At 53.4% G+C, this 25,553-nt stretch overlaps 11 protein-coding genes across 11 annotated transcripts; 5 read left to right on the top strand and 6 right to left on the bottom strand.

Annotated features, from left to right (window-relative positions):
- Positions 1 to 748: 748 nt before the first annotated feature.
- On the bottom strand, positions 749 to 4,590 carry JCM15063_006518 (RLF2 family protein; the record flags this gene model as incomplete). Its single annotated transcript, XM_076681603.1, has 13 exons — positions 749 to 1,191; positions 1,270 to 1,809; positions 1,888 to 2,109; positions 2,181 to 2,348; positions 2,425 to 2,758; positions 2,841 to 3,101; positions 3,205 to 3,300; positions 3,417 to 3,541; positions 3,615 to 3,760; positions 3,843 to 3,960; positions 4,034 to 4,210; positions 4,275 to 4,454; positions 4,578 to 4,590. Coding segments are annotated over 13 exons (2,823 nt in total), but the record flags the coding sequence as incomplete, so codon positions are not given.
- A 144-nt stretch (positions 4,591 to 4,734) lies between these two features.
- On the top strand, positions 4,735 to 6,412 carry RFC2 (replication factor C subunit 2; the record flags this gene model as incomplete). The annotated part of the gene is made up of 7 exons (XM_076681604.1): positions 4,735 to 4,958; positions 5,029 to 5,107; positions 5,174 to 5,373; positions 5,444 to 5,587; positions 5,662 to 5,782; positions 5,859 to 6,167; positions 6,245 to 6,412. 7 exons carry the CDS (start codon positions 4,735 to 4,737, stop codon positions 6,410 to 6,412), a joined length of 1,245 nt encoding a protein of 414 aa, XP_076531259.1.
- Positions 6,413 to 6,925: 513 nt separating this feature from the next.
- On the top strand, positions 6,926 to 10,046 carry JCM15063_006520 (uncharacterized protein; the record flags this gene model as incomplete). The annotated part of the gene is made up of 3 exons (XM_076681605.1): positions 6,926 to 8,683; positions 8,756 to 8,976; positions 9,212 to 10,046. The coding sequence occupies 3 exons, from the start codon at positions 6,926 to 6,928 to the stop codon at positions 10,044 to 10,046; spliced, it is 2,814 nt and encodes a 937-aa protein (XP_076531260.1).
- A 735-nt stretch (positions 10,047 to 10,781) lies between these two features.
- Positions 10,782 to 12,830, bottom strand: SIP5 (Sip5p; the record flags this gene model as incomplete). Its single annotated transcript, XM_076681606.1, has 4 exons — positions 10,782 to 11,737; positions 11,813 to 11,942; positions 12,015 to 12,180; positions 12,241 to 12,830. The coding sequence occupies 4 exons, from the start codon at positions 12,828 to 12,830 to the stop codon at positions 10,782 to 10,784; spliced, it is 1,842 nt and encodes a 613-aa protein (XP_076531261.1).
- Positions 12,831 to 13,373: 543 nt separating this feature from the next.
- JCM15063_006522 (uncharacterized protein) lies at positions 13,374 to 14,576 on the bottom strand (the record flags this gene model as incomplete). The annotated part of the gene is made up of 6 exons (XM_076681607.1): positions 13,374 to 13,408; positions 13,483 to 13,555; positions 13,658 to 13,713; positions 13,801 to 14,030; positions 14,103 to 14,287; positions 14,415 to 14,576. 6 exons carry the CDS (start codon positions 14,574 to 14,576, stop codon positions 13,374 to 13,376), a joined length of 741 nt encoding a protein of 246 aa, XP_076531262.1.
- A 100-nt stretch (positions 14,577 to 14,676) lies between these two features.
- On the top strand, positions 14,677 to 16,422 carry JCM15063_006523 (uncharacterized protein; the record flags this gene model as incomplete). The annotated part of the gene is made up of 9 exons (XM_076681608.1): positions 14,677 to 14,806; positions 14,866 to 14,870; positions 14,958 to 14,976; positions 15,041 to 15,345; positions 15,405 to 15,444; positions 15,525 to 15,648; positions 15,727 to 15,991; positions 16,056 to 16,257; positions 16,361 to 16,422. The coding sequence occupies 9 exons, from the start codon at positions 14,677 to 14,679 to the stop codon at positions 16,420 to 16,422; spliced, it is 1,152 nt and encodes a 383-aa protein (XP_076531263.1).
- Positions 16,423 to 16,539: 117 nt separating this feature from the next.
- On the bottom strand, positions 16,540 to 18,329 carry HAT1 (histone acetyltransferase catalytic subunit HAT1; the record flags this gene model as incomplete). The annotated part of the gene is made up of 8 exons (XM_076681609.1): positions 16,540 to 16,773; positions 16,870 to 17,015; positions 17,100 to 17,162; positions 17,240 to 17,283; positions 17,357 to 17,461; positions 17,523 to 17,995; positions 18,064 to 18,197; positions 18,275 to 18,329. 8 exons carry the CDS (start codon positions 18,327 to 18,329, stop codon positions 16,540 to 16,542), a joined length of 1,254 nt encoding a protein of 417 aa, XP_076531264.1.
- A 308-nt stretch (positions 18,330 to 18,637) lies between these two features.
- On the bottom strand, positions 18,638 to 19,420 carry MZM1 (Mzm1p; the record flags this gene model as incomplete). Its single annotated transcript, XM_076681610.1, has 4 exons — positions 18,638 to 18,840; positions 18,942 to 19,169; positions 19,240 to 19,294; positions 19,367 to 19,420. 4 exons carry the CDS (start codon positions 19,418 to 19,420, stop codon positions 18,638 to 18,640), a joined length of 540 nt encoding a protein of 179 aa, XP_076531265.1.
- A 325-nt stretch (positions 19,421 to 19,745) lies between these two features.
- JCM15063_006526 (uncharacterized protein) lies at positions 19,746 to 21,745 on the top strand (the record flags this gene model as incomplete). The annotated part of the gene is made up of 8 exons (XM_076681611.1): positions 19,746 to 19,943; positions 20,039 to 20,208; positions 20,290 to 20,403; positions 20,482 to 20,576; positions 20,650 to 20,828; positions 20,895 to 21,054; positions 21,145 to 21,234; positions 21,324 to 21,745. 8 exons carry the CDS (start codon positions 19,746 to 19,748, stop codon positions 21,743 to 21,745), a joined length of 1,428 nt encoding a protein of 475 aa, XP_076531266.1.
- Positions 21,746 to 21,840: 95 nt separating this feature from the next.
- Positions 21,841 to 22,872, bottom strand: JCM15063_006527 (uncharacterized protein; the record flags this gene model as incomplete). The annotated part of the gene is made up of 2 exons (XM_076681612.1): positions 21,841 to 22,530; positions 22,594 to 22,872. The coding sequence occupies 2 exons, from the start codon at positions 22,870 to 22,872 to the stop codon at positions 21,841 to 21,843; spliced, it is 969 nt and encodes a 322-aa protein (XP_076531267.1).
- Positions 22,873 to 23,088: 216 nt separating this feature from the next.
- On the top strand, positions 23,089 to 25,347 carry JCM15063_006528 (uncharacterized protein; the record flags this gene model as incomplete). The annotated part of the gene is made up of 11 exons (XM_076681613.1): positions 23,089 to 23,102; positions 23,160 to 23,192; positions 23,254 to 23,336; positions 23,401 to 23,470; positions 23,542 to 23,773; positions 23,873 to 24,137; positions 24,223 to 24,285; positions 24,365 to 24,557; positions 24,620 to 24,655; positions 24,732 to 25,248; positions 25,339 to 25,347. 11 exons carry the CDS (start codon positions 23,089 to 23,091, stop codon positions 25,345 to 25,347), a joined length of 1,515 nt encoding a protein of 504 aa, XP_076531268.1.
- Positions 25,348 to 25,553: the final 206 nt, after the last annotated feature.

A 25,553-nucleotide genomic window follows, 5' to 3' on the forward strand; every position in this document is an offset into this window, starting at 1 on the left:
GGGGAAATACAGCGAGGTGAATGCTGCAGGGCTGACCTTCGACGCTCCCATTCTTGTAGTTTTCATAGATCTGAGGCGACTGCGCTCCGAGCCAAGTCACGATTGACAAGGCTCCGAGCGTATCGCTCAGGGTCGCCTGACCCAACATGCGTCTAACGCGGCTCCCACAAACAGTCCCTTGTCCAGTCCAGCGTTCGTACTGAATACCAGTTTAGCTTGCGAGTCTTGTGCGCGCCAAGATCTGGCTACCGAAGCGCGCGAAAGAGCTGCAAGATTGACGTGGGTTTTCCCGCTTGCGATTGTGGTGGGGGGACAACCTATCAAAGACCCGATCCTCCAGTTGCGGTGCAATTGTTGGAACCTCTGATAGCGTACGTTGAATGAGTGTGGGTCCGAGTCACGAAAGCTGCGATGCCCTATCGGAGGGATGAAGCGTAATCAACACCAGTTTGGCTTCTCGACTGAAATTCGCACCACTCGCTTTGCCGAACATGTCGGAAAATTTCATACGGTGCTCATTATGGAATCGGACAGGAAAGTCACAAAAGGGTACAACTATTTCGAATAGATCACATCGAGAGGAAGAAAAAGGAGGCAGTAACAACATGAGAAAGGACGGACAAGCTACAACCGCAAAACAACCCTACACTTTACCCTTGAAATCCGTGTTGAGCCTGCACAGTAGACACCGATGATGAGTGCTTTGTTCGAGGCTGAAACAACAAGAAAAAGCCAGACGATAACGTACCAGCAAAGCATCCGGAACGACGAGCTTCCCTTTTAGTTTCTTGATCCCGAGCTCTTTCCACTTGGCGACACAGGAAGCCTTTGTGATCGTCTGATGTTCCTCGTCTTTCATCCTCCTGACGAAATCGTCTATGATGACGGGTTGAGGTTTCGACGACCCGTGAATGTCGCCGAGGAAGCGCTGGACAAGGTGTTCCGGGAACGGTTTCGATGGCCGTGAACCTTTCTTGTCTCCGAGGGTTCCGGTACCTGTCAAACCTCCCGTCGTCGTCCCTGTCGCTGTTGTAGACGCGGAGGTCTGAGGTGCTTGAGTACCAACTGCAACGTTCTCTTTGCCATCTTGCGTTGGCGCTACCACGGCAGCGCTTGGAGCTGGAGGCGGAGGTACTGCTGCTTTTGGCGGAACCGAGACGAATGTGAGAGGGTCGATCCCGAATGAGCAATCTAATGATCCAGACGGAAATCCCGGTGCGTGAGCGAGAGAGTACAACGCAGAAGAAAGAGATTGAGAGGAACCCTCACCATTTAGGAATCGGATCTTCATCGAATTAAACGCAGCGACTTTCGAAACTCCATACTCGTCTTCCCATTCTGGACCTCGGATGAGCGCAAGCATCGGACCGGCCGCCTTCGCTTTCTTCCGTTTCGTCTCCTCGAGCTTCTTCCTCTTCTTCTCCTTCTCCCGCTTCATGCGCTCCTTCTTTTCCCTATCCCCTTCGACGACAATGACATCATCGTCGTCTTCGTCATCATCCCCATCTTTGTCTCCTGCTGAACGATGTTTCGAATCGGCATCCATCATGACCATGTCTCCATCCTCTTCGTACCCAACTTCGTACTCGATCTCATCGTCGTCTGCCAACCACGAGTCGGCTTCAGAAGCGTTCCCTTCGTCGTCGTCTTCGTTCGAGAGTTCTCCTTCAGATCCAACGTTCTCGGCATCGGGATCGTCCGGTTCTTCCTCCCATTCTTCTTCCGAATCGTGTTCGTAGTTGAGCAGAGCACCATCTCGACCAAACGGGGTACGAGGTGTAACCACTTTCGAAGTTTTCGACCAAGTACCTGGAAATACATCGCGAAGCCGAAAAAACAAGGTCAGCAAAAAATCGCGCGCTAGCGAGGGAGATGATTCCAATGTACCAACGTAGCCAGCTCTGACGTCTTCGTGGAACCTGAGCAACTTAACTGCGACTTTGGTTCGATCCCTCAACATTTGGTAGTAATCGGTCGCGTCTTGTCCAGTCAAGGTCGAATCGTTGATCGCTACTACCGCTTGGCGCACTGACACGGACGGGCTCGGGTATGGGTTGTATGGAGGGATTCGGGCTTTTGGAACTTTCGCGACAAACGATGCGAGCGAATCTGTGGACAATGAGCGCGATGAGCTTTGCGTCACAAGGTCCAAAAAAGCTGGAATCGAAGCAGATAATCACCTCGGGTCGTCAGAGACGATTCACTGTCGATCTTGACTGATGCAAGGCGTTCTCGTGGGTGGAACCGGTTGATGGGCGCAACAGAAACTCCAGGTCGAACGGTAAACGGATGAAACACTTTGGCGAAATCTCCGGCATCTCGAGGCTTGGAAGAAGCAGCAGGGGCATCTATAGTAGACGAGAAAAGCGTCAACCTGAAGGTCAGTGGGCCAAAATGATTATGGATGCCAGAGGGAATACTCACTCGATGAGGCTGTGGTATCAGCCTTGGCCTGACCAGAAGTCGCGTTCGAGGAGGATAAAGTGCTTGTCGAAGCAGAAGCTGAAGCAGCGGTGGTTGCTGGTGCAGGGGTGGGAGAAGTCTTGACGAAGAAATTGCTCATCAAGTTCTTCTGACTCTTGAGCGCGTTCTGTTTCTTCTCCTCGATCGCCAGTTTCTCCTCCTTCTCCTTGCGTTTCTGCGCTTTCTTCTCTTCCTCGATCGCGTCTTTCTCGGCTTTCAAGGCTTTCTTCGCCTCGCGTTCTTTCCGTTTCTCCTCCTTCTCGGCTTCCTTCTCTGCTTTGACCTTCAATTTTTCCTATCGAGAGTCCCTCCAAGTAGTCAGCATTTTTCCAAGCTCAAGAATACGACAGATGAGAGCGTGGATTTCCCCTCCTTACCTCTTTCTCCGCTTTCTCCTCTTCCGTCAACTCCTTCTTCTTCTTGACGGGTTTCGTCACAACGTTGTTCTCGGGATCATCCGGTTCAGGTTCTTTCGCCTTCGCTTTCCCTTTCGCTTCTGAATCGTTCGGGCTCGCTTTCGATTCCTTTTTCGCGTTTGAAGCTGTGCAGACCCCGTTTCCTCCTTTTTTGCTCAGATACACACTCTTTTGATCGTCTTGCGACAAAGACTGATACAATGTACGAAATGCTTGTTTGATCTGAACAGTTTGTTTCCGAAGAAGTCGAGATCAGCTCGTTGCGCTTTTGTGAGAGAGAGCGAGAGAGAGAGTTCAAAAAAAGAAAGAAATGGTATCCACTGACTTCTTTCCTCTCGTCTCGACGACGTTCAAGTTTCGTCAACAATTCAGGCGAGAGCAAACTCGTATCGTGAACTTCCCAGACCCACCACTGTAATGCCTAGATTCAAAGCAAGTTAATTCGATTAGCCAATTCTTGCATAGCGTGAGAATCAACGACGACACCGCGCAAACTCGAAATCGGAATTGCTGCTGGTAGAAATAGGAAAGACTCACAGAGGGGATCATAGAGACACCAGGGGGCAAATTTTCGTCGGGGAGATCCTCGAGAGACAAGCCGTAGTTTGTCCGAGTTGCGATAGTTTCGATCGTCTTTTTGAGCGAATCAAGATCGATACGCTCTAATGAATGTGGATCATCGTGTGAGCTATCAATCAACAAGCCCGAAAGAGGGGACATGAAGAATCGGCTGACCTAGGATTTTGTCTTTTGTGTCTTTGTCATCGCTGCCAGCACCAGGTCGTCCTTCCTGAGAATCCTCCGTCGCAGACATGTTTTCCGATACCGAGTTGGCGAGATTGTTTCTCAATAATCGCGCCAACCCTGCGGGCTGTTGCGAACTGTCGAGAGCACAAAAAAAAGCATGGTCAGGGATCCGGCATCAAACGAGAAGGTACGACAAAATCAGAGGGGGACACTGACGCTTCCTGTACGTCCCTCGCGATCGCGCCGAGGTGTTGAATCGGAATCTCGGGCAAGTTGTCGGTAGGGTTTGCAGATTTGAAGAATTCGACTGCCCACTCGATGAACGCGGCTCGCCCTATCGAAACAGAGTGACTGATTCAGTATCCCAATCGTGTGCCAATTACAGAGAGCACTTGAAGCGGACGGACCGGTCAGGTAGGACAGAACGACTTCGGCCTTGGGTCCGTTCTTCTGTTTGTGGTGCAATTTGCCATTCTTGAACGCGACGAGATCGTTCGAGAATTCGACTGATGTCGCTTGTGTCGTCGCTGTCTTGACAGCAGGTTTCGCTTTCTTTGCTGGTTTCGCAGAGCCGGTGGCAGGAGCTGAGCATCATGGAGGATTTCCGGTCAGGTCAAGCTCAATCGCCTGATCGGAAATGGTACGGACCTTTGCGTTTCTTTGATGCCTGTTCGACAATCTCGACCTCGCTACTCGGTTCTTGAGCAAGAGGCATCGGGACGGGTTGACCCGCGGGAGGAGGCGAAGACAGGAGCTTCGGGTTCTCGGCGCTCGTGAGTGGAGTCGAAGTTGACGACGAGCTCAGAGGCGAGGACGAAGATGGAGCACCTGGCGACGGGGGTGAGATATGTACAAGTTAGCGAGACGCGTCGAGAACGAACGCGAGCGCGAGCGCGTTTTCCGATCGAGAGAGAGAGGGATTGGACTTGCTGCGGGCTGGAGTCGACGGACCGGCCTCACTCATGGCTATTGCGGTTGTCCCAAACGCGACACGAGACGAGCGAGAATGCGATGGAGCGAGAGCGAGAAGCGACGAACAAAGTGCAACGCAAGTTGACGCGTCTCGACGACCTCGTTCTCGTCCACTCGCGCTTCAAGACCATAGACCATGGCGACGGGTGCACCCAAGAATGCGTTCGCGTTCATGATGGCCCCCAAGGCCAAGAAGCCGCAAGACGCTCCCGACGCCGACGCTTCCACCGCCGCGCCCAAGTCTCCCTCGAAAGCGAAGAACGTCGATCCTTTGGCCACTCCGGCGTTCAAAGGATCAGGCTTGGGTGCCGGTCCACGTCACGCAGTCGATCCCAAGGATCAGCCCTGGGTCGAGAAATAGTTCCGTCATCTCTCTCGTCCTCGCTTTCCTCGTCGCACTCGGGGACTGACCCCCAGTCGACCATGACAGCCGCCCCAAGAACCTCGGAGAAGTTTCTGCTCAGGAGCACACGACGACCGTCCTCAAAAAGACGCTCACTTCGTCAAACGTAACGCACTCTCGCTGCTTCCCCTTGTGCGCATCGCTCATGGGAGCAATTGCCTTTTGTCGACAGCTGCCCCACATGCTCTTCTACGGACCTCCTGGCACGGGCAAGACGTCGACGATCCTCGCCCTGTGCAAACAACTGTTCGGACCCGAACTGTACCGCTCTCGGGTCCTCGAACTGAACGCTTCCGACGAGCGAGGCATCTCGGTCGTACGAGAAAAGATCAAGAACTTTGCCAAGACGACCGTCACGACCAATCACGATCCGTTAAGACTTTTTCATCGCGCGATCCTGTGACCTGCTAGTTCGCTAACCCTGTCTCCGCCGAGAGTGTAGCAATTTCCCGGCACCCCCGTTCAAAATTGTCATTCTCGACGAGGCCGACTCGATGACTCAGGATGCCCAATCGGCACTGAGGCGCATCATGGAGAACCACTCGAAAATTACCCGGTTCTGTCTGATCTGCAACTACGTGACCCGGTTCGTTATTATCTGTTTCTCTCTTGTGCACGTGGGGTCCCGCTCTGACCCTTTTCCTCGTTGATGACGTAAAGCATCATTGAACCCATCACGTCGCGTTGTTCGAAATTCCGGTTCAAGCCACTCGACACGAGTTCGACTTCACTCCGACTCAAAGAGATCTGTCTCAAAGAGTCTGTCGATTGTCCAGACGAGGTAAGCGACTCTTTTTCCCATCGAATGCTTTGCCGCCAATCACTCGGGGCTGACGATGACACGTTTTCCCGCGCAGGCATTGCAAGCGTTAATCAAGACGAGCGATGGCGACTTGCGACGCGCCATCACGTACTTGCAATCGGCATCACGGTTGCACTCGGCCACGAAAGAACCCATCACGGCGTTTTCTATTCAAGAGATCGGAGGAGTCGTGCCGGATCAAGTCATGACTCGACTTGGGCAAGCGCTAGGGATCGATCGCACTGTCGAGGGAGAGGACGTAGACATGAAGGGAGTTCAATCCACGTCGACGTTTGAAACGGTTCGAAGGGCGGTCGAGAGAGTCGTAAGAGAAGGGTACTCGGCCACTCAAATCTTGTCCCAGGTACGCAATGTTCTCGAATCAAACGTTTATTCTAACGCGGCCGTGCTCACATTCCTTCGCACAATTTGTTCGAGTAGTTGCACGACCTGATCATTCTCGATCCGCTCGTCGATCCGAGGTCGAAAGCGCAAGCGGCGCTCGATCTCGGGTTGGCAGACAAAGCGCTCACGGACGGTGCGGACGAAGAGTTGCAATTGTTGAACTGCTGTGCGAGAATTGCCAACTCGATCCGACTGTATGCATGAGGAATGAAGAACTGCAAAGAGTTCCGAAAGTTTGTTTTGCGGTGTAGTTTTCACTTTGTTTTCACGTTGCGCTAGATTCTGTTGTAACTACTTGGAACCTACAACACGTCTCGAATGCACGAGACGAGAGGATTAGAGTAACGAAAAAAAAAACAGGAAAATTAGAAGGGGGGGAAGAGAAAAAAAAATGGGCGAGCCCCCCTCTTCGTTCGAGCTCAGGTTTGTTCTGCTTTGTGCACCCCCGCTTCGCCTGCGACGTCGGATCGGCAATCGACAGGGAACTTCCCCTCCAAGCCGGATCCATTACCTCGACCACCGCCCTCTGGTCTCGGCTTGCGGCCCCGCCTCGTACCAGCTTGTCTCTCTCCTCGATCGCCGGTCGCCATCGTCGCCTTCAGAAACCCAATCTCTGCCGGACTTTTGAATCTCTCTTCGCATACAGTCTCCTCGCGTCCTACATTCCCTCAACTCGGTTCTCTCGGGGGATTCTAATCGCGTGATCATTCTCCTCCAATGTCGTTGGAGAACGCGTTCGCGTCTCGCACGATCAAACGTCGCAAGGATGTCGCTCGTGCTGCTGCGACTCTGACCAACCCACACCTCGCACAACAAACCATCTTCTCGACCTCGAACGATCCTGATAACGATCCTACCGTCGATTCGATCGTCTCGCCTCGTGATGACCAGGACGAGGAACTGTTGTTTGGTAGCTTCATCAAGAACGCGGGAGGATCTGACTCGGGATCGGGTCCAGGCGAGACTCTTCCCGGAACGACAGGACCAGGAGCGGGAGGAGAAGCAGAGATGGGGACAGGCACAACGGGAACAGAAGATGCCGAGTCACGCGAGGATCCGTCCAAGAGTTTGCACCAGGGCAAACGCAAAGGTCGGGACAGTGATGGACGATCCGGCGACGGTGAAGACTCGAACGCGAGCAAGCGCGCGAGGGGAGACGAGTCAGAGATCGGGTTCGCGAGTCCGAAACCGAACGACCGTCATCTCAAGAGGGAAGAGTCGTTTCCGACTACGAACGAACGGCACGACTCGGCACAACCGTCGACGACGATCGAGGACTATTCGATTCCGCTCGACTCGATGGACGGCTATGGCGCTTCGATCAATGACCTCGAATTGCAACGCTTCTTGAACTCGACGACCGGGACCGCAGCGTCGACCGAGCGTACAGATGCTCCTGCCTCGCTCGCGTCGGGCGAAGACGACGTCGATGCGCATGCAGCTGAGGTGCCTCCTCCTCCGCCTCCTCCGCCTCCACCGCGCAAGCAATCTCCGGCGAATGTCGTCGTTCCACAAGAACCTGGATCCCCTGCGTCTTCGGTCTACTCGGATGGAGACCCTCCCCCGATCCCCGACTTGTCCAACTTGCCCGACTTGCCCAACCTCGCCAACTTGCCCGACTTGCCGGACCTCCAAGTGTCATCGATTCCCGGTTCACTCGAGGTGCCTCTGCGGTCAGCAAACTATCGCGGTCAGATCGACCCGAGTTTGAACGGGCAAGACGAAGGACATGACACGAGTGAAGACCAGGTCGAAATGATTCGACAAATCTTCAACATCAACCCGGCGGAAGAGTACGATATCATGGCGCTCGGTACCGACACGCACGAGAACTCGCCAGTCCCTCCCGCCCTGTCCGGATTTGCCCTGCCCCCGTCGATCCCGATCAACGCGGCTTTGTCCGGTAGTACGATTTCAGTCGATGGCGCGACGTTCAGTGAACCGGCCCCGAAAGGGAAAAAGAAGGGCAAGAAGCCGACGAACAAACAGCAATCAAAAGTTGAGGAAGAACAGCAACAGCCCTCGACGCAAGAAATGTGGGTCGAACCCTTGCCACCTCCAACTTCGTTACACGCTTCAATGTCCCCCGATCCATCGGATTACTCGAGACCTGAATCCCTCGAACCGGTTGCATCGGGATCGAAACCTGCCAAGTACTCGACTGGGAAAGGGACCAAGTCGTCGAAATCGAGGAACCCGATCGTTCGAGTCATCAACGAACGTGCTCCAACTCCTCGCAATCCAAACGGATCAGCTCCTGGTGCTTCCGATTTCGCTCCACCCGATGGAGGTCTCACCGCGCGTGAAGCGGCGGCGTTGTTCAAGGGTGACGAGAACCACGCTCACCCTTGTCCTTATCGTAACTGCGACAAGGCGTTCACGAGGAAGAGTGATTTCTTGCGACATTATCGTATCCATACCGGAGAACGACCCTTCGTGTGCTCGCACGCTGGTTGCAGCAAATCGTTCATTCAGGTGAGCAGATTCTCGTCTGATCATTCGTTTGTACTCGTACCGAATGGATCTTGATTCTTTCTATTCTTTCAGCGTTCGGCATTGACGGTACACGAACGAGTTCATTCGGGCGAGAAACCTCACACGTGCGAAGATTGTCAACGTCAATTCAGCGACTCGTCTTCGTTGGCGCGTCATCGAAGGATCCATCAAGGGTTGAAACCTTTCAAATGTGAAATGTGCGGCGAGCAATCGTTTTCAAGGAGAACGACTCTGACGCGGCATCAAACCATTTGTCCTGGCAGTTCTCAAGGGTACGATCCCCCGTTCATTTTGCACCTTTTTCAAAACCCCAAAATTCCCTCAAACCCCCCTTTCTCCTACCCTTCCTCTGCACTCGTTTCTCCCGCTCCCGCAAACCGCAAATATACCCTCCCTCATCTCGCATGAGGGAAGCCTTCCTTTCAAGACAGAGCGTTTGTACTGATTCTCAGGTTTTGTTTCCTCCTTTTCCCTTCCTGCTCGTCTTCGGCTTTCACATGCACACAGGTCCAAAGCCAAAGGTGCGAAAGGCGGTCGCAAAGGAAGATCGGTCACAATATCGGACGCAGGGGACTACGACGAATTTGACGACCGTGAAGAAGGTGATATTCCACCACCACCCGGACATTCGCAGTTTCACCCCTCGCACTCGCTCGACGCATCGACGTCTCCAGCACCTACTGCAGGCACGACGCGCTCTCCCGAACCGAACCTCTCTATGCAACTCGGCAGTGGAACGGTCAAACCCGAAACAGAGGAAGCGTACGATGACGAACTCGATGCCGAACACGAAGAAGATGACACGTACATTGCGAATCAACTCGATGTCAAAGTCGTCCAAGATTCCAACCTTCCTCCGATCCCGAATCACATCTCGAACGCGTTTGCGGCACCTCCACCTCCAGCAACGGCGAAACCTGCACGTCCAGCTGAACAAGGTTCAGCAGCTGGCGCTTCCTCGGAATCTTCACCACGCATGTCGTCTAGACGTCAGCTCCCGACAGGAACCGCTGTACAACAATCAGCACTACCGACCCCAACCCCGCCGGTAACGAACGATCTAGGGTTCTCGGCTCCGGCACCTAAAATGACGAAAGCGGCCAAGAAGAAAGCTGACAAAGAAGCGGCAGATCGGGAAGCGGCTGCCGTTGCCGCCGCCGCGAAAGCTCTCGACATTCATCATCATCATCACTCGATCGATCCGAATCTGAATCTCCTCGATGGAGAGTACGATGATGATGATATGGATGCACCGGCGATTCCAGATGAACAGGCTGCCGCAGTTGCAGCACTCGTTGAAGGGTTCATCAGTCCTCATATCAAGATGGAAAACTTTGAGTAGACAACAGTCGTTTCTCTCTTTTTCCAAAATGTCTCGCTTCCAGATCCCACTCGCACACCGCAAGAAACAAAGAATGCTCTCTCTCTCTCTCTCTGTTGTCACTACAATTCATCTAAGGCCCCCCTTTTCTTGAAACCCGGATTCTCGAACCAAGGTATACCACGCTCTCCCTTGTTTTCTTGCAACGCTTTCTTCTTTACTCCCTCCCCTATTCTTCCATCCTCTACTGTCTCTTCTTCTTGCGAGATTCTGTTCTTTCATCTCTCTCGGTTGTTGTGCAAAGGCCCTCCTCTCGTATTTTCACCATCCAGTGAACTCAAAACAAAGGAGAGAGAGAGAGAGAAACATTGCGCTGAGAAAAGTATACAAGCTACAAAGGGTGACGGCAAGGAAACAACCACGAAGAAGCGTTAGGTTCGAGGGCCGAGGACGGGGTAGAAGAAGGCAAAAATACACAAAACAAAAGGACGTAATCTAAAAGTGAGAGAAGAGGAAGTGAGTGAGAGAGACTTGAGCTGAACCTCGGGGTTTCGAGGGATGAGAAGCGAGAGAGCGGAGGTTGTATGAACACAAAGAGGCAACTGGGGTGTCGAGTAACATCCCAGGTGGAGAAACAGGTGGAAGAAAGAAAAATGTCGTGAAAGAGGCAGCGAAAAGAAGCGTCGAATGGATCCAGTCGGTGCCGTCGGAAGAGACGTATCAAAGAAGCGATTTTCCTTGCTTTGAGCTTCGCCCTCAGATATCGATCAGTTGACCTGATTGCGTCGAGGATTCGACATGTTCCCGCCGGACGGAATCTTTGGTCGTCGTCTCGGTTTCAACTTCACTGCCATCATCGAGAGGTTCGTAACCTTCGAGCGGGGCGGTTTGTACCATCGACGATGTTTCCGAACTTCGAGAGACGCTAGGTGCGAGCGGATCAAACGCCGAGGTCGAACTCGGAGCGATCGGGGGTAGAACAGGGGCACCCGAACTCGAAGAGGTCGCAGCAGGAAAAGAGGAAGCAGTAGGAGTCGTGACAGGAGAGCGGTCTGAGGAACCTGAAGGAGGAGTAGTGGTATGAATGGACGGCGCAGTCGTCGGATTTGCAGGAAAGTTTGTCGTCCTCGATTCCGAAAGAGTACCGTTCATCGCTTCCGACAATGCGCTCTCGGTCGCTGAGCTCGGAACGGTCGTCGTCGTGGTCGGAGTTGGAGAAGAGCTGGCGCCTGCTGGAGCTTCGACAGCCTTCTTCGCTTCTTCCTCCTTGACCTTTTTCTGTCGTTCCTCCTCCTCGAGTTGACTCAGCCTCATGGCTTCCTGAAGCATCATCTCTTCGAGATCCGGACCTCCGCCGAGACCCAATGATTCGAGTAGTCGCGAAACCTCGTCGTTGTCGCCCGAACTCGAACCTCCTCTCCGTCGGCTACTCCTGACTCTGAATCCTGATCGGCCTCCGCCTCCACCACTACTACCACTACTGCCTCCGGGGTTGGACTGATCGAGAGCTGCAGCGATCTGAGACAGGAAATCGGGGGGCAAGGTTTGAGTCGCCATCGTCGCGTTGGCACCGTCCGATTGACGACCCGACGTGATGCCAACTGGGATGAGTCGATCTCCGACCTGACGAAACACGATCCGTCGGTTCGCTCGTCTCGCGACTGTCGCCTTCATCGCCTCGAGTTTCGTTTCCCAATCTGGGTGCAGCATGTCTGAGCAATGAAAGAAAACGCGGTTCAGTCTAAGCACGACGTCCGGCTTTGAGCAAGATACACAAAAGTGCGTACCTGTCGTCACAACTTCCTTTTCAGTGTGCGCGAACGATTTGCGGCGCGGCTTGGGAGATTGCGGGATCGTGGGACCGTCAGATGAGGATCCACTGCCGCTGTGCTGCACAATCGGGCGCGTTGGAGTCGGCTATAGAACCAAGGAATCAGTTGAGGGAATCACGACGGGGCAGCAACCGGAGAGAAGGAGGACACTACTGACTTTGGTGTACACGCAGCCAAAGTTAACCTCCATGCAGAACGGACACGCGGCGGGTTCCGATTCGAGATGAGTCGGAGTAGGTTCAGCGCGTTTGATTTGGACAAAGCATTCAGTGCAGATCGGTTGGTCACAGCAGCGCGTGTGCACCATGTTTGGAGGATAGTACCTGGGCCGCGACGAGCGGGGTGAGCCAACGCGCAACCTTGACGTCGTCCTCGACACTCACAGGAAGCAGATCGGACACTCGAGTGCTCTCTCTCGGTACAGTTTCGCCTGGTCCGTCTTGCTCGTCCACTGGAGACCACCCCCACCTCGTTTGTCTCGAAGTTTGACCAACTCGGCTAGTCGCTCCTTGCGCATGATGGCCGCACCTAGAAGTTGTGTCGCGTCTTTGTGCTTCCTTGTGCCAGTCGGTGCGTTGATCTGAGTCGCTTCGGCTTCCGTGACGGCTTCGACCGCTGCGGCCAGCGCATCCTTGAGGTTCTGCGTCGCAGTCTGTTCCGCTTCGGCGAGGGCTTGGACAATCTTGTCGACGTCCCAGTCTTCCTCGAAATCGTTCAACCCGAGATAGAACGGCGACAGTTTGTGATCGATGATGAGTTTGTGGACGGTAGGTCGATGGTATTCGACATGCGAGTACAACAGGGATTGAGGTTCGAGGAACCCTCCATCGATGATCGCACGCGAGCTTGAATCGACTGTCGAAGAGCGTGAGCGGGAACGGAGCGAGGATGAAGAGCCCGAGGGTTTCATGCTCCCACTCGCATGACCGTTCGAGGTCGAAGACGACGCTGACGAGGATTGGTTGTTGCCCATTTCGATCTCGTGCTAGGGCTGATGAGCGCGCACACGTCGAGACGAGACGTAGGTCGGCGAGAGGGAGGGGGGAACGGGGGAATCGGCCTCGAGGCGTTCGGAGATGCCGAGGTGCACTAGCGCGGCGCTATCGATGCAGGATAACGATTCAACGATCTGTGCTTTGCGACCGACGGCAGAGCGCGCTCGATGTAGTTGTCGAGAGGGGGAGGAACGCGCAGCTCTCGAGGGCACGAACCGTCCACAGATCTAGTTGGCCGAAATCTGTCGAACGTCACTTAGCCTTAGCGGCGCTTCGGCCTTGCGTTTTTTTTTCTTCCCAAGTTCTTGAGAACGCTTGTCAATCTCGACGATCGCAACAGCATGCCAAGATGCAATCCTGTGCTTGTCGTCCTTGCTCAAAGGATCCGCTGTTGCCGCGCTCCAAAGGCATCAGTGGCCGAACTCCCGTCCTCGGCCGGCTTTCACACGCAACTTGGGTTTCTCGATCTGAAATTTGGAAAACAACAATAACGACACAAAACTTCAAAGGGCGCAAAGCCCTCACCATTTTTCCACTCCAGGACGGAGATCCAATTCTGTCCGAAGAGAGCGAATCAAAACTGTCAGATCTTGACAAGGGGATCCACCGAGAGTCATGAGAGTTTCTCACCGTGAGTCCAGCAGTCTTTGGGCTGCTTTGACAAGAAGAGCAACGAATCTGCAATCGAGTCGGGGTTCAGACGCTGGAAAAGGATCGTATCGGCGCACAGCGAATACGGTCAGCTCGCTCTCGTACGTGCCCTCGGAAACCGACGGGAGGCACTCCTGAATCTGTTTGAGCTCACCGAACCGGGTTCACCTTCACCGACAAACCCTTTCACCCTCTCCGTATCGATCAAACCTAAATATGGTTTGCGGAATCGAGGTCAGTCTCAAAAGAAAGCCGAAATCCCGATTAAAAAGTGGGCACGAGAAGGAAAGGACTCACCATCAATGATCGCGTGAGACACATGAATCCCTTGAGGTCCAAACTCGCGCGCGAGGGATTGGGACAATCCTCGCAAAGCGAACTTGGCCGGAGAGAATGCAGCAAACTTGGCGCTGCCTTTCAACGCTCCAGTTGCTCCACTGAAGCAGAGGAACGCGCCTTGTTGCGAATCTTGTGCTGCCTTCAACAGTTCGGGAATGACTTGTTGCGAAAAGTAGAACGCTCCGTAGCTTGATGATAAGCCCAAAAGGATCAGCTGGCAGCGGGCGTTGAGGCAATGGTTTGGAAGCAAAGGCGCTCACACGTTGAGATCGAGTCCCGGTTCAAGGTCCCGCTTCGAGAGGTCGAGGAACGGCTTGACGATGAACGGGTTGGTAGCGTTGAAGAAGGCGCGCGTGAGTTGGTGTTCGGGCCAGTGCTGCTTGATCTGCGCAAACGCCGACTCGATCGAATCTTGTGAGGTCGCATCGCAAGCAAAGGGAACAGCCTGAGTGACAACAAGATGGTCGGAGCGAGTAGCAAGTGGGGGCCGAGTCGGGAGTGGGAGACGGGGACACCGTTCAGTCGAGAACTGCAGCGAGTCCGAACTCAAGGAGAGATGTTGAACGTCTCACATCTCCGCCAGCTTGCTTGACTGCCTGTGCAACCTCGTTCAACGAGTCGACCGAACGCGCGAGGAGAGCGACTGCCGAGTGATCACGCGCGACTGCACGTGCGATTGCAGCTCCTGTGCCAGGCCCAGCTCCAAGGATGACGGCGAGAGTCTTGCTAGCCATTTGTGGAGCGTATCGTGGTCGTCCAGAGATGAGCGATCGCGACACGTCTTTCGCGTTTCGATCTTCTACCGAGTTTCCTTCATTGTTCGCCGGCGCGAGCATGTTGACGCGGCTCCTGCTGCGCGTGCTACTACTGTGCGCCCTGTTCGTGTGCGTGCTCGCGTCCTCGGATTACTACGCCGTGCTCGGCGTCAAACGCAACGTCAACGACAAGGACCTCAAGAAAGCCTGTCAGTCCCCATTCTCGATAGTGACTAGCATGCACCAGCTGATATCTTCGTTGCACCAGATCGGGTAGGCGCGATCCATCGCTTTCGTTCGACACTGATGCATTCGTGACTGACCTTCTCGATCATGCCGGTGTTCGTTTCTCGTGCACAGAAACTGAGCAAACAATATCGTGAGTTTTATCGCGAAATGTTATCGAATCTTCCAAACAGCTGACCTTTGTGTGTACTCTTCAGATCCCGACAAGAACGACAGCGAGGAAGCAAAAACCAAGTTCCTCGAAGTATCTCGTTCTTACGAAGTCCTGTCCGATCCAGAGAAGCGACAAATCTACGACCGACATGGCGAAGCCGGGTTGAAACAACGAGAGAGTGCGGGAGCGGGTGGCGCAGGAGGTGATCCGTTCGACGTGTTTCGGAGGGCGTTCGGGTTCGGAGGTGGAGGAGCAGGGGCGGGTCAAGGAGGTCAACGCAGAGGGCAAAACATGCTCGCCGAGATTGAAGTCGACCTGAAAGCGATGTACGAGGGTGATTCGGTCAAGGTGAGCTTGGAGAGACTGCTAAAAGGAAGCTTGTACCAATTGTTTCCCTGTTCTCGCAGTTCTCGATCGCGCGCAAGGCAGTGTGCGAGCAATGTGATGGTAAGTTCTGACATCTCGATACCGCTTTGATGTACGAGGTTGCTCATTTTGACCAAAACCTCCCTTTTTTGCTTGCTCAGGTTCGGGAGCACGGAGTGACAAGGACATTGTCGAGTGCTCGACGTGCGAAGGACGAGGAATTCGGCTAGTTCGACACCAACTAGGTCCTGGGATTTTCCAACAAGTGCAAATGCATTGCGACCGGCAAGTCATCCCGCTCTCTTCCGATCTGTTTTGTATCCCACGCTGAACCTCCCTGTTTCTCTTCTGCTCGACGTGCAGGTGTCAGGGACGCGGACGATCGATCAAACACCTGTGTTCAAATTGCAAAGGGCATCGAATCCTCGACGCTCAGTCCGACCTCGTCCTGCACATTGATCGAGGCATGCCAGAAGGTTCCGAAGTCGTGTTTGAAGGGGAAGCAGACGAGTCCCCCGATTGGGTTGCAGGGGACGTGATTGTCAGAGTACGCAGCAAGAAAGTCGTGGGAGGGTTCATGAGGAAAGAGAGCAACTTGTACTGGAAAGAGGTCATCTCGGCAAAAGAGGTAAGTAAAAAACCCCGTCAAGAATTGTTTGCGCAAAACCTGACCCTACTGTTTTTTTGTGCAGGCACTGTTGGGTTTCAAACATTACGTCAAGGGACTCGACGGACATGACATTGTCCTGTCCCGAACTGGAGTCACTCAACCTGGATTCGTCGACGTCATTCATGGAGAAGGAATGCCTATCTATCACCTATCGGGACACGGAGACTTGTTTGTCGAGTACCAAGTCGTGTTCCCACCTGCATTGCCCGCCAAACTCAAAAGTGGTCAGTCTCTTTACTTTTTCAACGCTTTGCGCCCCCGAGATTCTTTTAACCCGAGTTAGCGCCCCTTGACTGATTCCACTTCTGCTTCTCTGGTCGTGATCAGATCTCGAAAAGGCATTCGACTGGAGGCATCCAGATTCGACCCCACATCACACGGAACTGTAGAACTGTTTCTATTCTACCTCTCCCAATCACATGTCTTCTCTGCAATAGACTCAACACTCAGAACCATCTCGTTGCAAAGCGATGAGAGAAAACGGTCGGGAGGATTGAGGGTTTTTTTCAGAATTTCTGTGTCAACCTGCGGTAATCTTCCACGACGCTCTCGAACGTTTCCTGAAGTTTCTCTTTCCGTTCGTCGACGTCTTCAATCTGCAACAGTTGCTCCTTGTTGAACAGGTACAGTCGTTTCTTGACGGTCAATCGGAACGCTTTCGCGTTCGAATCGAATGGAGAAGTCGGCGAAACTCCCAGTTCAAGTAGCAGGATCATCTCGACCAGTCGATAGAATTGTCGCTGCAGCAAGCAAAAACGAGTGCGAGTCGGGAGGTTCAGAATCTGAAACAAGAAGACAAGGAGGGGAGGGGCGCGAAGATATTAGTTTTCACTCACGTCTGCCAATTTGTACTTTTTGCGAATCGATTCAGTGAAAGCGCGATCGATTGGAGCTTTCAATCCTTTCAAGTCTCCGCTTGACACGAGAGTGTACAAGTCACACTTGTCTCTCATGTCTTCGAACGTTTCCGAAGGATCTTCAACTGTTCCAAAAACAATAACAAGTCGTCGTCGTCAGGAATAGGTTCTCGCGTAAAGGGCAGGCAAAGGGGAACCGCATTTCTGACCTGTCAATTCGCTGATTTCGGATCGATTGAGAATGTTTTGGTAACAGAGGTTGTAGAGCGCGGCTGCAAAAAGAAAAGAGTTCGGGAATGTTCAGCAAGGGGTGAAACGCCTGTGCAGGTTGCGAAACTTGGGGACTCACAGCCGTGTCCTTGTCCATGGTACGGTGGTAATAATACGAATTGACTGGAACGCGCAAACAAAAGCTCTGGTTCAGCAAGAGCTAAAACGGGCAGATCAGGAAGGAGAGAGTGCTGACGCGAGGCGGAGTCGTTTCGTGTCTGGCCAACAAAAGAACGAGTAGAACGAGACGTAGCCGACAAAGTGATACGTCGTTGAATCTCCACTTCGACGTCGTTCGAACCTGTACAAGCTTTTGTTTCAGGAACGCTGCAGGAGTCCGCATAGAGAGAATGTGAGCTTACAATGTCACAAACTCCCATCTCCCGTCTTCTTCGTCAATGTACTGGGCTCCTTCGATGTACAAGAGGACAAAGATCTGCGCTCGGCGGTGAAACTCTTTGAACCCAGGAGTGTCCCAGTTCGTCCAGTATGCTTCGTAGGTCACGTCGTCGACATCAGGTTCTGGTGCGTCCTCTTCGATCACTTGCCATGTTCGTGGTGGCAACGGGTCTCGAGTCTCTTTGCCTTTGCCCTTGCCGTTCGCGTCTCCAGCTTTGATGCGGTAGCTTCCGATTCTCGTACCAATCGGCTTGAACTCGTACGCGTCCTTGTCGACAATCCGTTCAAACTCGTCGAGATTCTTGACGTACGACGGGGGGATGAACTCGTACAAGATTTGTTCGGGATCATCGGCCTTGACCGTCTGAGTTTCGGCGAACTTTGCATCGTAACTGACTTTCAGATACTGCGCGAGACTGCCCGAAGCGAATCGATACTGCCACAAAGCACGAAATTCGCGTTCCAGTCGGTGATTCGCAACAAGTGCATGTTCATGGTGCTCACATCGATGTTCAATCCTTGGTAGCCGAAAATGGTTTCTTCTTGTCCAAAGATTGGGTACACGAACGCAGGCGCGAATGGCTCGATCAGCTGTTTGTCCTCGTCTTGAAGGACATTCGTTTCTTGTTTGGTTCGAGCTGAGAGATGTCGACGCACACGGCGAAAGGAATTCAGTTACGCGACTTGACGCGAGCGAGTGAGGCGTAGGACGCACCTAGTCGTAGCTGCAGCGCTTCGAGACCATTGCAGGACCAGTCTTCAGTCGCCATGGGTATGTACGTCTAGTGTTGCCTTGTCGATGGTGGGACACTTTCCGATTCGAAGGACGCGTCTAGCCAGGTCGTCTAGCGCGTCTCGACGGTCCTGCGGTGACGTGTCTGACCTTGATTCTCTCGCTAATTCTCTCTCTCTAAGCTCAGTTTTTGAAGCTGGGAAAAGGCGCTTGTTGTACACCTGCGAGACATGCTTGATGATGTCGATGTGTGAAACGAGATTTGCAAGATGCGAGATTCGAGTTGACCAAAGATAACCTCTCGTAACGTTGTACAATTGAACCGAGGTCCCTCGTGTGATGACCTTATGCCGATGGTCCTGCTCCGCCACAACATCCTGTCGGTGCGACTGCCGGTTGTTCGCCCTCGACGGGTTTGCGATTCCTTCTCCTTCTTCGTACGCCAGAGTTGTCTCCACCTTCCCTCGGTCCTCTCATGACTCGTGCATCTTTCGGTTGCTTGATACTGTCGTTGTCACCTCGTTCCGTCTCTTCCGTAATTCGCAGAGCTGCAAGAACAAGGTCAAGGGAGAAAACAAAGACAAGTTTCGGGGGGTCAGTTCTACTTGCACCATTTGGCTGCCAAGAACAAGAGAGGCAGCAGACGCACCGTAATTGCCTTCGTCTGTCCGTCGACCCTGCACCACGTTCCTCCGCAGGTACGTCGCGATCTCGAATGCGGCCTCGATATGCTCGTCGACCTTTTCCGACGTCAACTCGGTACTCTCCGGTTTCAATTCGGGAACTTTGATCGAACTGTCGACGAGGAATGGGGAACGCGAGACGGATGCCGAAGGGATGAAGCGTCCGAAAAGGACTCGAGTTTGTTGGTGTGCGGCTGAAATAAACAGGGCAAGATGGGCAAGTCAGTCGCAGGTCTCGCACCGATGATTGCGGTAGTGATGTACCTGTCAATGCCAGTTCATCGCCCTTGAAGGTGAAGCGTTGAGCGCGCAAGAGTGCCTGTCGAATCGGAAGCGAGCGAGTTAGCCAAACAGTGCCAGTCGTCGGTTTGAAACAGCGATGAGTACATACGCGGTAAGCAGACGCAGCACGAGCGCATTGCGCAGAGGTCAAGGTCAACGACATGAATGCGAGTAACGATTCGAGATCAAGAGAAAGTTGCGCAGGTCATCTCATCCGATCAGATTCATCCTTGCAACTCTCTTCTCTCGCAAATTCGACCAGGGTTACACTGGTCTACAGCCAAGAGAAAGGTCTCGATAGCGTCACACATTACCGGCAGCGTTCTGAACCTGGCGTTGCCTGTCATTCTCTCAAGCGGTGCAGCACTTACTGCGGCTTGGCTTGCAATTCGAATCTTCGCCTGATGGGCTGTCACTCGAGCAAACCCGATCGAGATCAGCACGACTCGGCGCAGAGTATACAACGACCGGATCAGAGGAACGTGGCCATGTCGACCTCGTTCGTTCAACGTCAAGGATCTCAACTCGTCCTCGATGGCCAACCGTTCCGATTCGCGAGTTTGAACGCTCCTGAATTGCTCGATGGAGAGTGTAACCAGCAGTTCGAGGTGATCGACACGATGGAAACGTTTGGCAAAGCCGGAGCATTTGGAGGAGTGCCCGTCACGAGGACCTATACCCTTCGAGTGAGCTTGTCTCCTTGGGGTCACCCACCCCATTTTCTAATCCCTGAAACGTCGTCGTCGTTAACCTTGTGAAAACGATTTCTCGTGCGTTTCAGCTCAAATCGCAAAACATCGCTCGAGGTCATATCAACGGTTGGAATCGCGAATGGAACGACTGGGAATGGGATTCGGACCGAATGCGAGAAATGGATTTCGTGCTTGCCGAGGCGGCGAAGCATGGCGTGCGACTCATTATCCCAATCATCAATCAGGACACCGGAGACGAGTGAGCCACCACCTTTGCTCCGTCCCGCATCCTGACCTTTCTAGCTGACCATGAGAGAGGGAACCGGTGACGTTGCTTCAGCACAAACTGGGTAGGTTCGACTGCAGATCTGATCAAATTCCGCTATGGCTTCCAATCTACGCAAGAAGCTCGTCAAAGAGTCGACTGGTGGACAGACACTACGATGATTGAATCGTGTGTTCACCTTTCAACAAAGAGTGTTGAGGCCCTAGACAGTCACGCTCACTCAAACCTCGTTGGTTGAACCAAAAGGTACAAACTCATCATCGATTTCCTCCTGAATCGCAAAAATACAATCAACGGACGTCGGTACGGAGACGACCCTACCATCCTCGCATGGGAAACAGGTAGATCTCCCTTCTCAAACTAGCGCAAGGGCAAAGCTTCAGTCCCTGACCCCGACTTTGCGCTCAACCGAAGGAAACGAGATGAACCATCAAGGGATGAGACCTGCTCCAGCAGAGTGGACGCTCACGATTGCGAAACATCTCAAATCTCGAGCTCCCAACACTCTCGTCATGGATGGTAGTTTCGCTCGAAACGACGAACCTGAACGGTGCTACCCACAACAAGTTCTCGATAGTCCCGACGTTGATATCGTGAGCTTCGTCTTGCCATAACCTCCCTTGTGATACGTATGCTATCACTCACACCGCAATTGTTAGATCTCGTATCACTACTATGGCAGTGGAGATATTCGCCGAGTCAAAAAGGACTGCGACATTGCGAAACGACATGACAAGGTGTTCATCGCGGGCGAGTACGGCTTTTTCGATACCGAGAAGGACTATGTATCGTTCTTATCTGCGATCGATGCTGCTCGAGGTGAGTTGCAAGATTGTTCCTCCTCGCCCAACGATTCGAGAAAGCGCCAATCAAATGAGCGTTCCGGGTCCCTTTTTGCGAGTTTCACAGGTGCGGGTTCCATCGTGTGGTCGTTCCGTCCTCGATCTTCCCGAGGAGGTCACAAGACGCATGGGGAAGGAAACGGGATCTGGTCGTACCGTGCGTTCCAACTTTTCCCTTTTCTCTCCTCTTGTTCCTCGGTCTCTAAATCACCGCAAAAATCGGTCCCTCTCTCGCGGAATCTCCAGATGTTCCCGGATGGAAAGATACGAGCCATGGAGAGTTTGATCCACGAGAAGGAACGATCGTACCTGCGATTCGAACCGCAAGTTTCAAGATCAACTCGCTCAAACCTACAACTCATCCAATCCCTTCCACACCTTCGAAACCTTGGTCATGTTCTCCTGCTACTGCTGCTGCTGCGAGACAAGTTTGTTTCGCAGGTTCGGCATGGGCATTCAAGTACGAAGTGATTGTACGATCCGAGAATCTCGAAGAACGGTTCGAAGTGTCGGATTGTACGAAAGAGGATCAGTTCGTGGTGGACATTGACCGGCAAGTCAAGAGGATCCGAGAAGAAGGAAGAGGTGGAGTAGGAGCACGAGTGAGTGTTCGAGCGATTGGAGTTGATGGTCATGTGAGTGAAGAGAGTGAACCGCTCGTGCTGTAAAAACGCTTTGCATGTAGTGGATCCTACAGACACTTTTGCCCCCCGATCCTTGTAATGTGTTACTTTTTTCGAGTGTTTGATCTGCCCTGTCTTGATTACAAGAACATGCTACTCGTTTCTTCCTTTTTCTTCTGCTTTCTCGCAGTCTCCAACCACTGGAACCCTTGACCGACAATTCGTGAATCCTTCGCAACCACCGGAGTCCACCAATCCCATCCGAGCGACTGTTTGACCTGAACGAGTTTGCCTCGATCAGATGCCAATTGACGAAACTGTGCCGAAGGATCCGAGAGTCCGACGGGTCCTCCTGCATCGTACATGGTCGTGACGGTAGGTTGAGACACTGGGGACAAATGCGAGAACGGTCCATTGAGAGGAGGTGGAGGCGTCGTCGTCGGGACGAGCACGAGCACGGTCGTTGCGGGAGGTTCGGGTAACAAAGACGCGACCGTCAGGAGGGACGAAGGAAGACCGTGGAGGAGGTTTGGAGGAAGGTAAGGTTCGAGCGTGCCGTTCGAGCGGAGAGAGGTGAGGGCCGGAACGGACGAGGTCGAAGGGGACAACGTCAGGAGCGGGAGTCGGGACGAGAACGCATGCGAAGATTCGTTTGTCGCTGGAGGGATGTACGAAGGGAGATGGTACGACGCGAGGATCGTACAGTCACGAGGTGCGAGAGTCTCGAGCAGGAATGCCGCGAGAGGGTGCAAGAACGACAACTCGATCGCGGCAGACAGGAAGACTATAGTTGCTCGCTCTGGCGTTGCCGAGGGCGCGATCGCACCATACTACGAAGTTTAATTAGGATCAGAACTATGGGACTGGGAGCCTCGAGGAGCAAGAGGTTTCACCTGTTGTCCGTCGACCAACACGGGCACCAACTCGTGCTCGTCAACTTGCATACCTTGGGCGAAGCGCTCGCCGGCCTCGCCAACGAGAAAGACGACTCGTCCACCCTGCTGTAGGCTAGGGCTTGGGCGCGCGAGTTCGACATGTGGTTCCCGAGGGAGCGGCTTGATCTCGCGTGCGCGTCGCTCCGATGAGAGGTCGTCTTCTGCCCAGTCCGACTCGTCCGAACTGTCTTCAAGCTGATACGAGGGATGCGGAGCGAATGCTGGTTCGTACGACATGATCGTCGAGGACAGCAAGATTCTGATTGTGGAGCCGAGCGCCGAACCTTTTACCATTCAACTAAATTCAGCTCTCACGGTTGCACCTGCTGCACTCGGCTCGACTTGCTGCCTCGGCTTACTGCCACGACTCTTCCGTGACCTGACCCTGTTTCCCGAGCCGACTCCCGTTTAGCACTCCCGCGACATCAATTTATCACCTCTTGCTCGTTGACCATGGACCGCGAGCAGTAGGTCCGCCCAAACCATGCTTGCCATGTAGCTCTGCCCTGACTCGCGATAATTAGGTTCCGCAAAGCCGGATATGCTGCCGTAGACAGGTTCGTCTCGACACTTCCTTCGGCTTTGCCGCTCCCGACGGATTTTGACTGCCTCGTACAGGATCTGCGACTACTTCGAGACCCTCGAGAGTCGGGACGTCGTGCCGAATGTTCAGCCGGGAGACATTGCCAGCCTGATTGCCCGTATGCCCCAGGCTAAAGCTGCATGCCAAATTTATCGAAACTGATCCGCAACTCGACGTTGCAGCGCAAGCACCAGAAGAGGGCCAACCTTGGGACGAGATTGCGCAAGATTTTGATCGAGTGATTTTACCTGGGCTAGTCGGCGAGAGATCGTGTTTTATCGTTCGCGCATCCGAACACTGACCGCCTTTCTTTTCAAGCACAGAATCACGCACTGGCAACATCCCAACTTTTACGCCTACTTCCCGGCGAATACAACCTACGAGTCTATTCTCGCCGACATGTACACGGGGGCTGTATCGAATCCGGGGTTCAACTGGCTCTGCTCCCCCGCGTGCACCGAGCTGGAATCAGTCGTCATGGACTGGGTCGCCAAGCTCCTCGGGTTCAACGAAGGCTGGATGAACCAAGGCGGTGTTGGAGGCGGAATCATCATGGTGCGCTTCCTTCTTTTTCCGCTCTAGCTGAACCATGTGTGAGCGATCATTCGTCGATTCGACTGACGCTCAAGTTCTCTCGATCCCGCTCTTCTACAGGGATCCGCATCAGAGTCTGCTCTAACCGTCTGCATCGCGGCAAGAGAACGTTTCATGCGACTGCACCCAAACACTCCAGTATCGGACCTTGTCATCGTCGGAACGAACCAGACTCACTCGCTTGGCGCGAAGGCGGCATTGATCCTCGGAGTCGAGTTTGTCGCGATCGCGACCACCGCCAAAGACGATTGGTCCCTGAGAGGAGCTGCACTCGAGACCGAACTGCAGAAACTCGAGCAGAGTGGCAAGAAACCTTTCATTCTGCGTGCGTGAGAATTTCTTTGTATCTCGTGGTCGAGAGCCGCGAGACTCTTTTGCTTAACGAGCTCCTACGCTGCGTCTGTCTACAGTTGCGACAATTGGATCCACCTCGACCGGCGCTATCGACAATATTGCCGAGATCACGGCTGTTAGTGAGTCGGAGCGCTCAGGCAACTCTCGCAAGCGAGAACTTTTCGAAACTGATCGCTTGTTCCCGCCTCGGTTGCTCAGCGGTGAACCATCCGTCCCTGTTCCTGCACATTGATGCCGCGTGGGCTGGAGTGTTCCTCGCTCTCGAAGAATGCCGCCAAGCGTGCTTCCTCGATACGATCAATGCGCGAGCGAAGGATGCGAACGAGGCCAAGAACGATGTCGCGATCTGTGCCGGAGGCGAAGTACACAGTTTCTGTACGAACCTACACAAGTGAGTCGATTGCTTGCTCGTTGTGCGAAGAAAATCAGTGTTCCGAACCAGCTCTCCTCCAGGAGCGGTCTCGTTACCTTTGATGCTTCTTGCCTATGGTGAGTCGATCCGTTCGCTATCAGTGCTTGCACGCAGGTTTCGATAGCTCATTCTCGACCTGATCGGTAATTACAGGATCCGAGATCGAGCATTGCTCACGAGCGCACTCGATGTCACTCCGTTCTACCTACGCACGGCACAAGCGACGTCTGGACTCGTGATCGATTTCCGCAACTGGCAGATCCCGCTCGGAAGACGATTCCGCTCACTCAAGATCTGGTACGTGTTGCGATCGTTCGGTACGAACGGGTTCCGATCGCATCAGCGCAAACTCGTCGAACTCGCCAAGTACCTCGAAGGGATCGTCCGGGCGGAAGATGGGGTCGAGATGTTCACTCCTAGGAGTTTCTCTCTCGTCGTGTTCCGCATCCTCGATCCATCTGGAGACCTCGAAATCGAGAACCGACTCAACGCGGCATTCATCAAACGCTCGAACGAAGAACACAAGATTATGCTCACCCAAACTGCGGTTGGAGGCAAGCAGTGCGTCAGGATTGCGATTGGAAGTCGCGAAACTCGAGAACATCACCTCAAACACAGTTGGGAAGAGATCATTCGTCCGCTCATCGCGCAAGCTCGTCAAGATGTACAGGTACGTGCTACTCATTTGCAAACAAGTTCTGAGCATGTGATGCTCACGTTTTCTCCTTTTTTTTTTTCTGTTTCCGATTCTACACAACAGAACGAGTGATTCTTCTTGACGATCGAGCGGATTTCTTGTGCGCAGTAATGGGTAGACACTAGAAATATGAGAACCAAAAAAGAAGTTCCGGCGTCTCCTTGAGACTTGCTGTCTGGCCAGCGCAGACGCGTTTCGTTGGCACAGCCGGTCGCATCTGGCCGTCTCTTTGCCTGCTCTAGGGTATAAAGAGAGTTATCTTCACTTCCTTGCTGGAT

The sequence above is a fragment of the Sporobolomyces koalae genome (genome assembly GCF_050403365.1).
Source record: "Sporobolomyces koalae JCM15063 DNA, S_koalae_JCM15063T_v1_ctg81, whole genome shotgun sequence".
In the NCBI taxonomy this organism is placed as follows: domain Eukaryota; kingdom Fungi; phylum Basidiomycota; class Microbotryomycetes; order Sporidiobolales; family Sporidiobolaceae; genus Sporobolomyces; species Sporobolomyces koalae.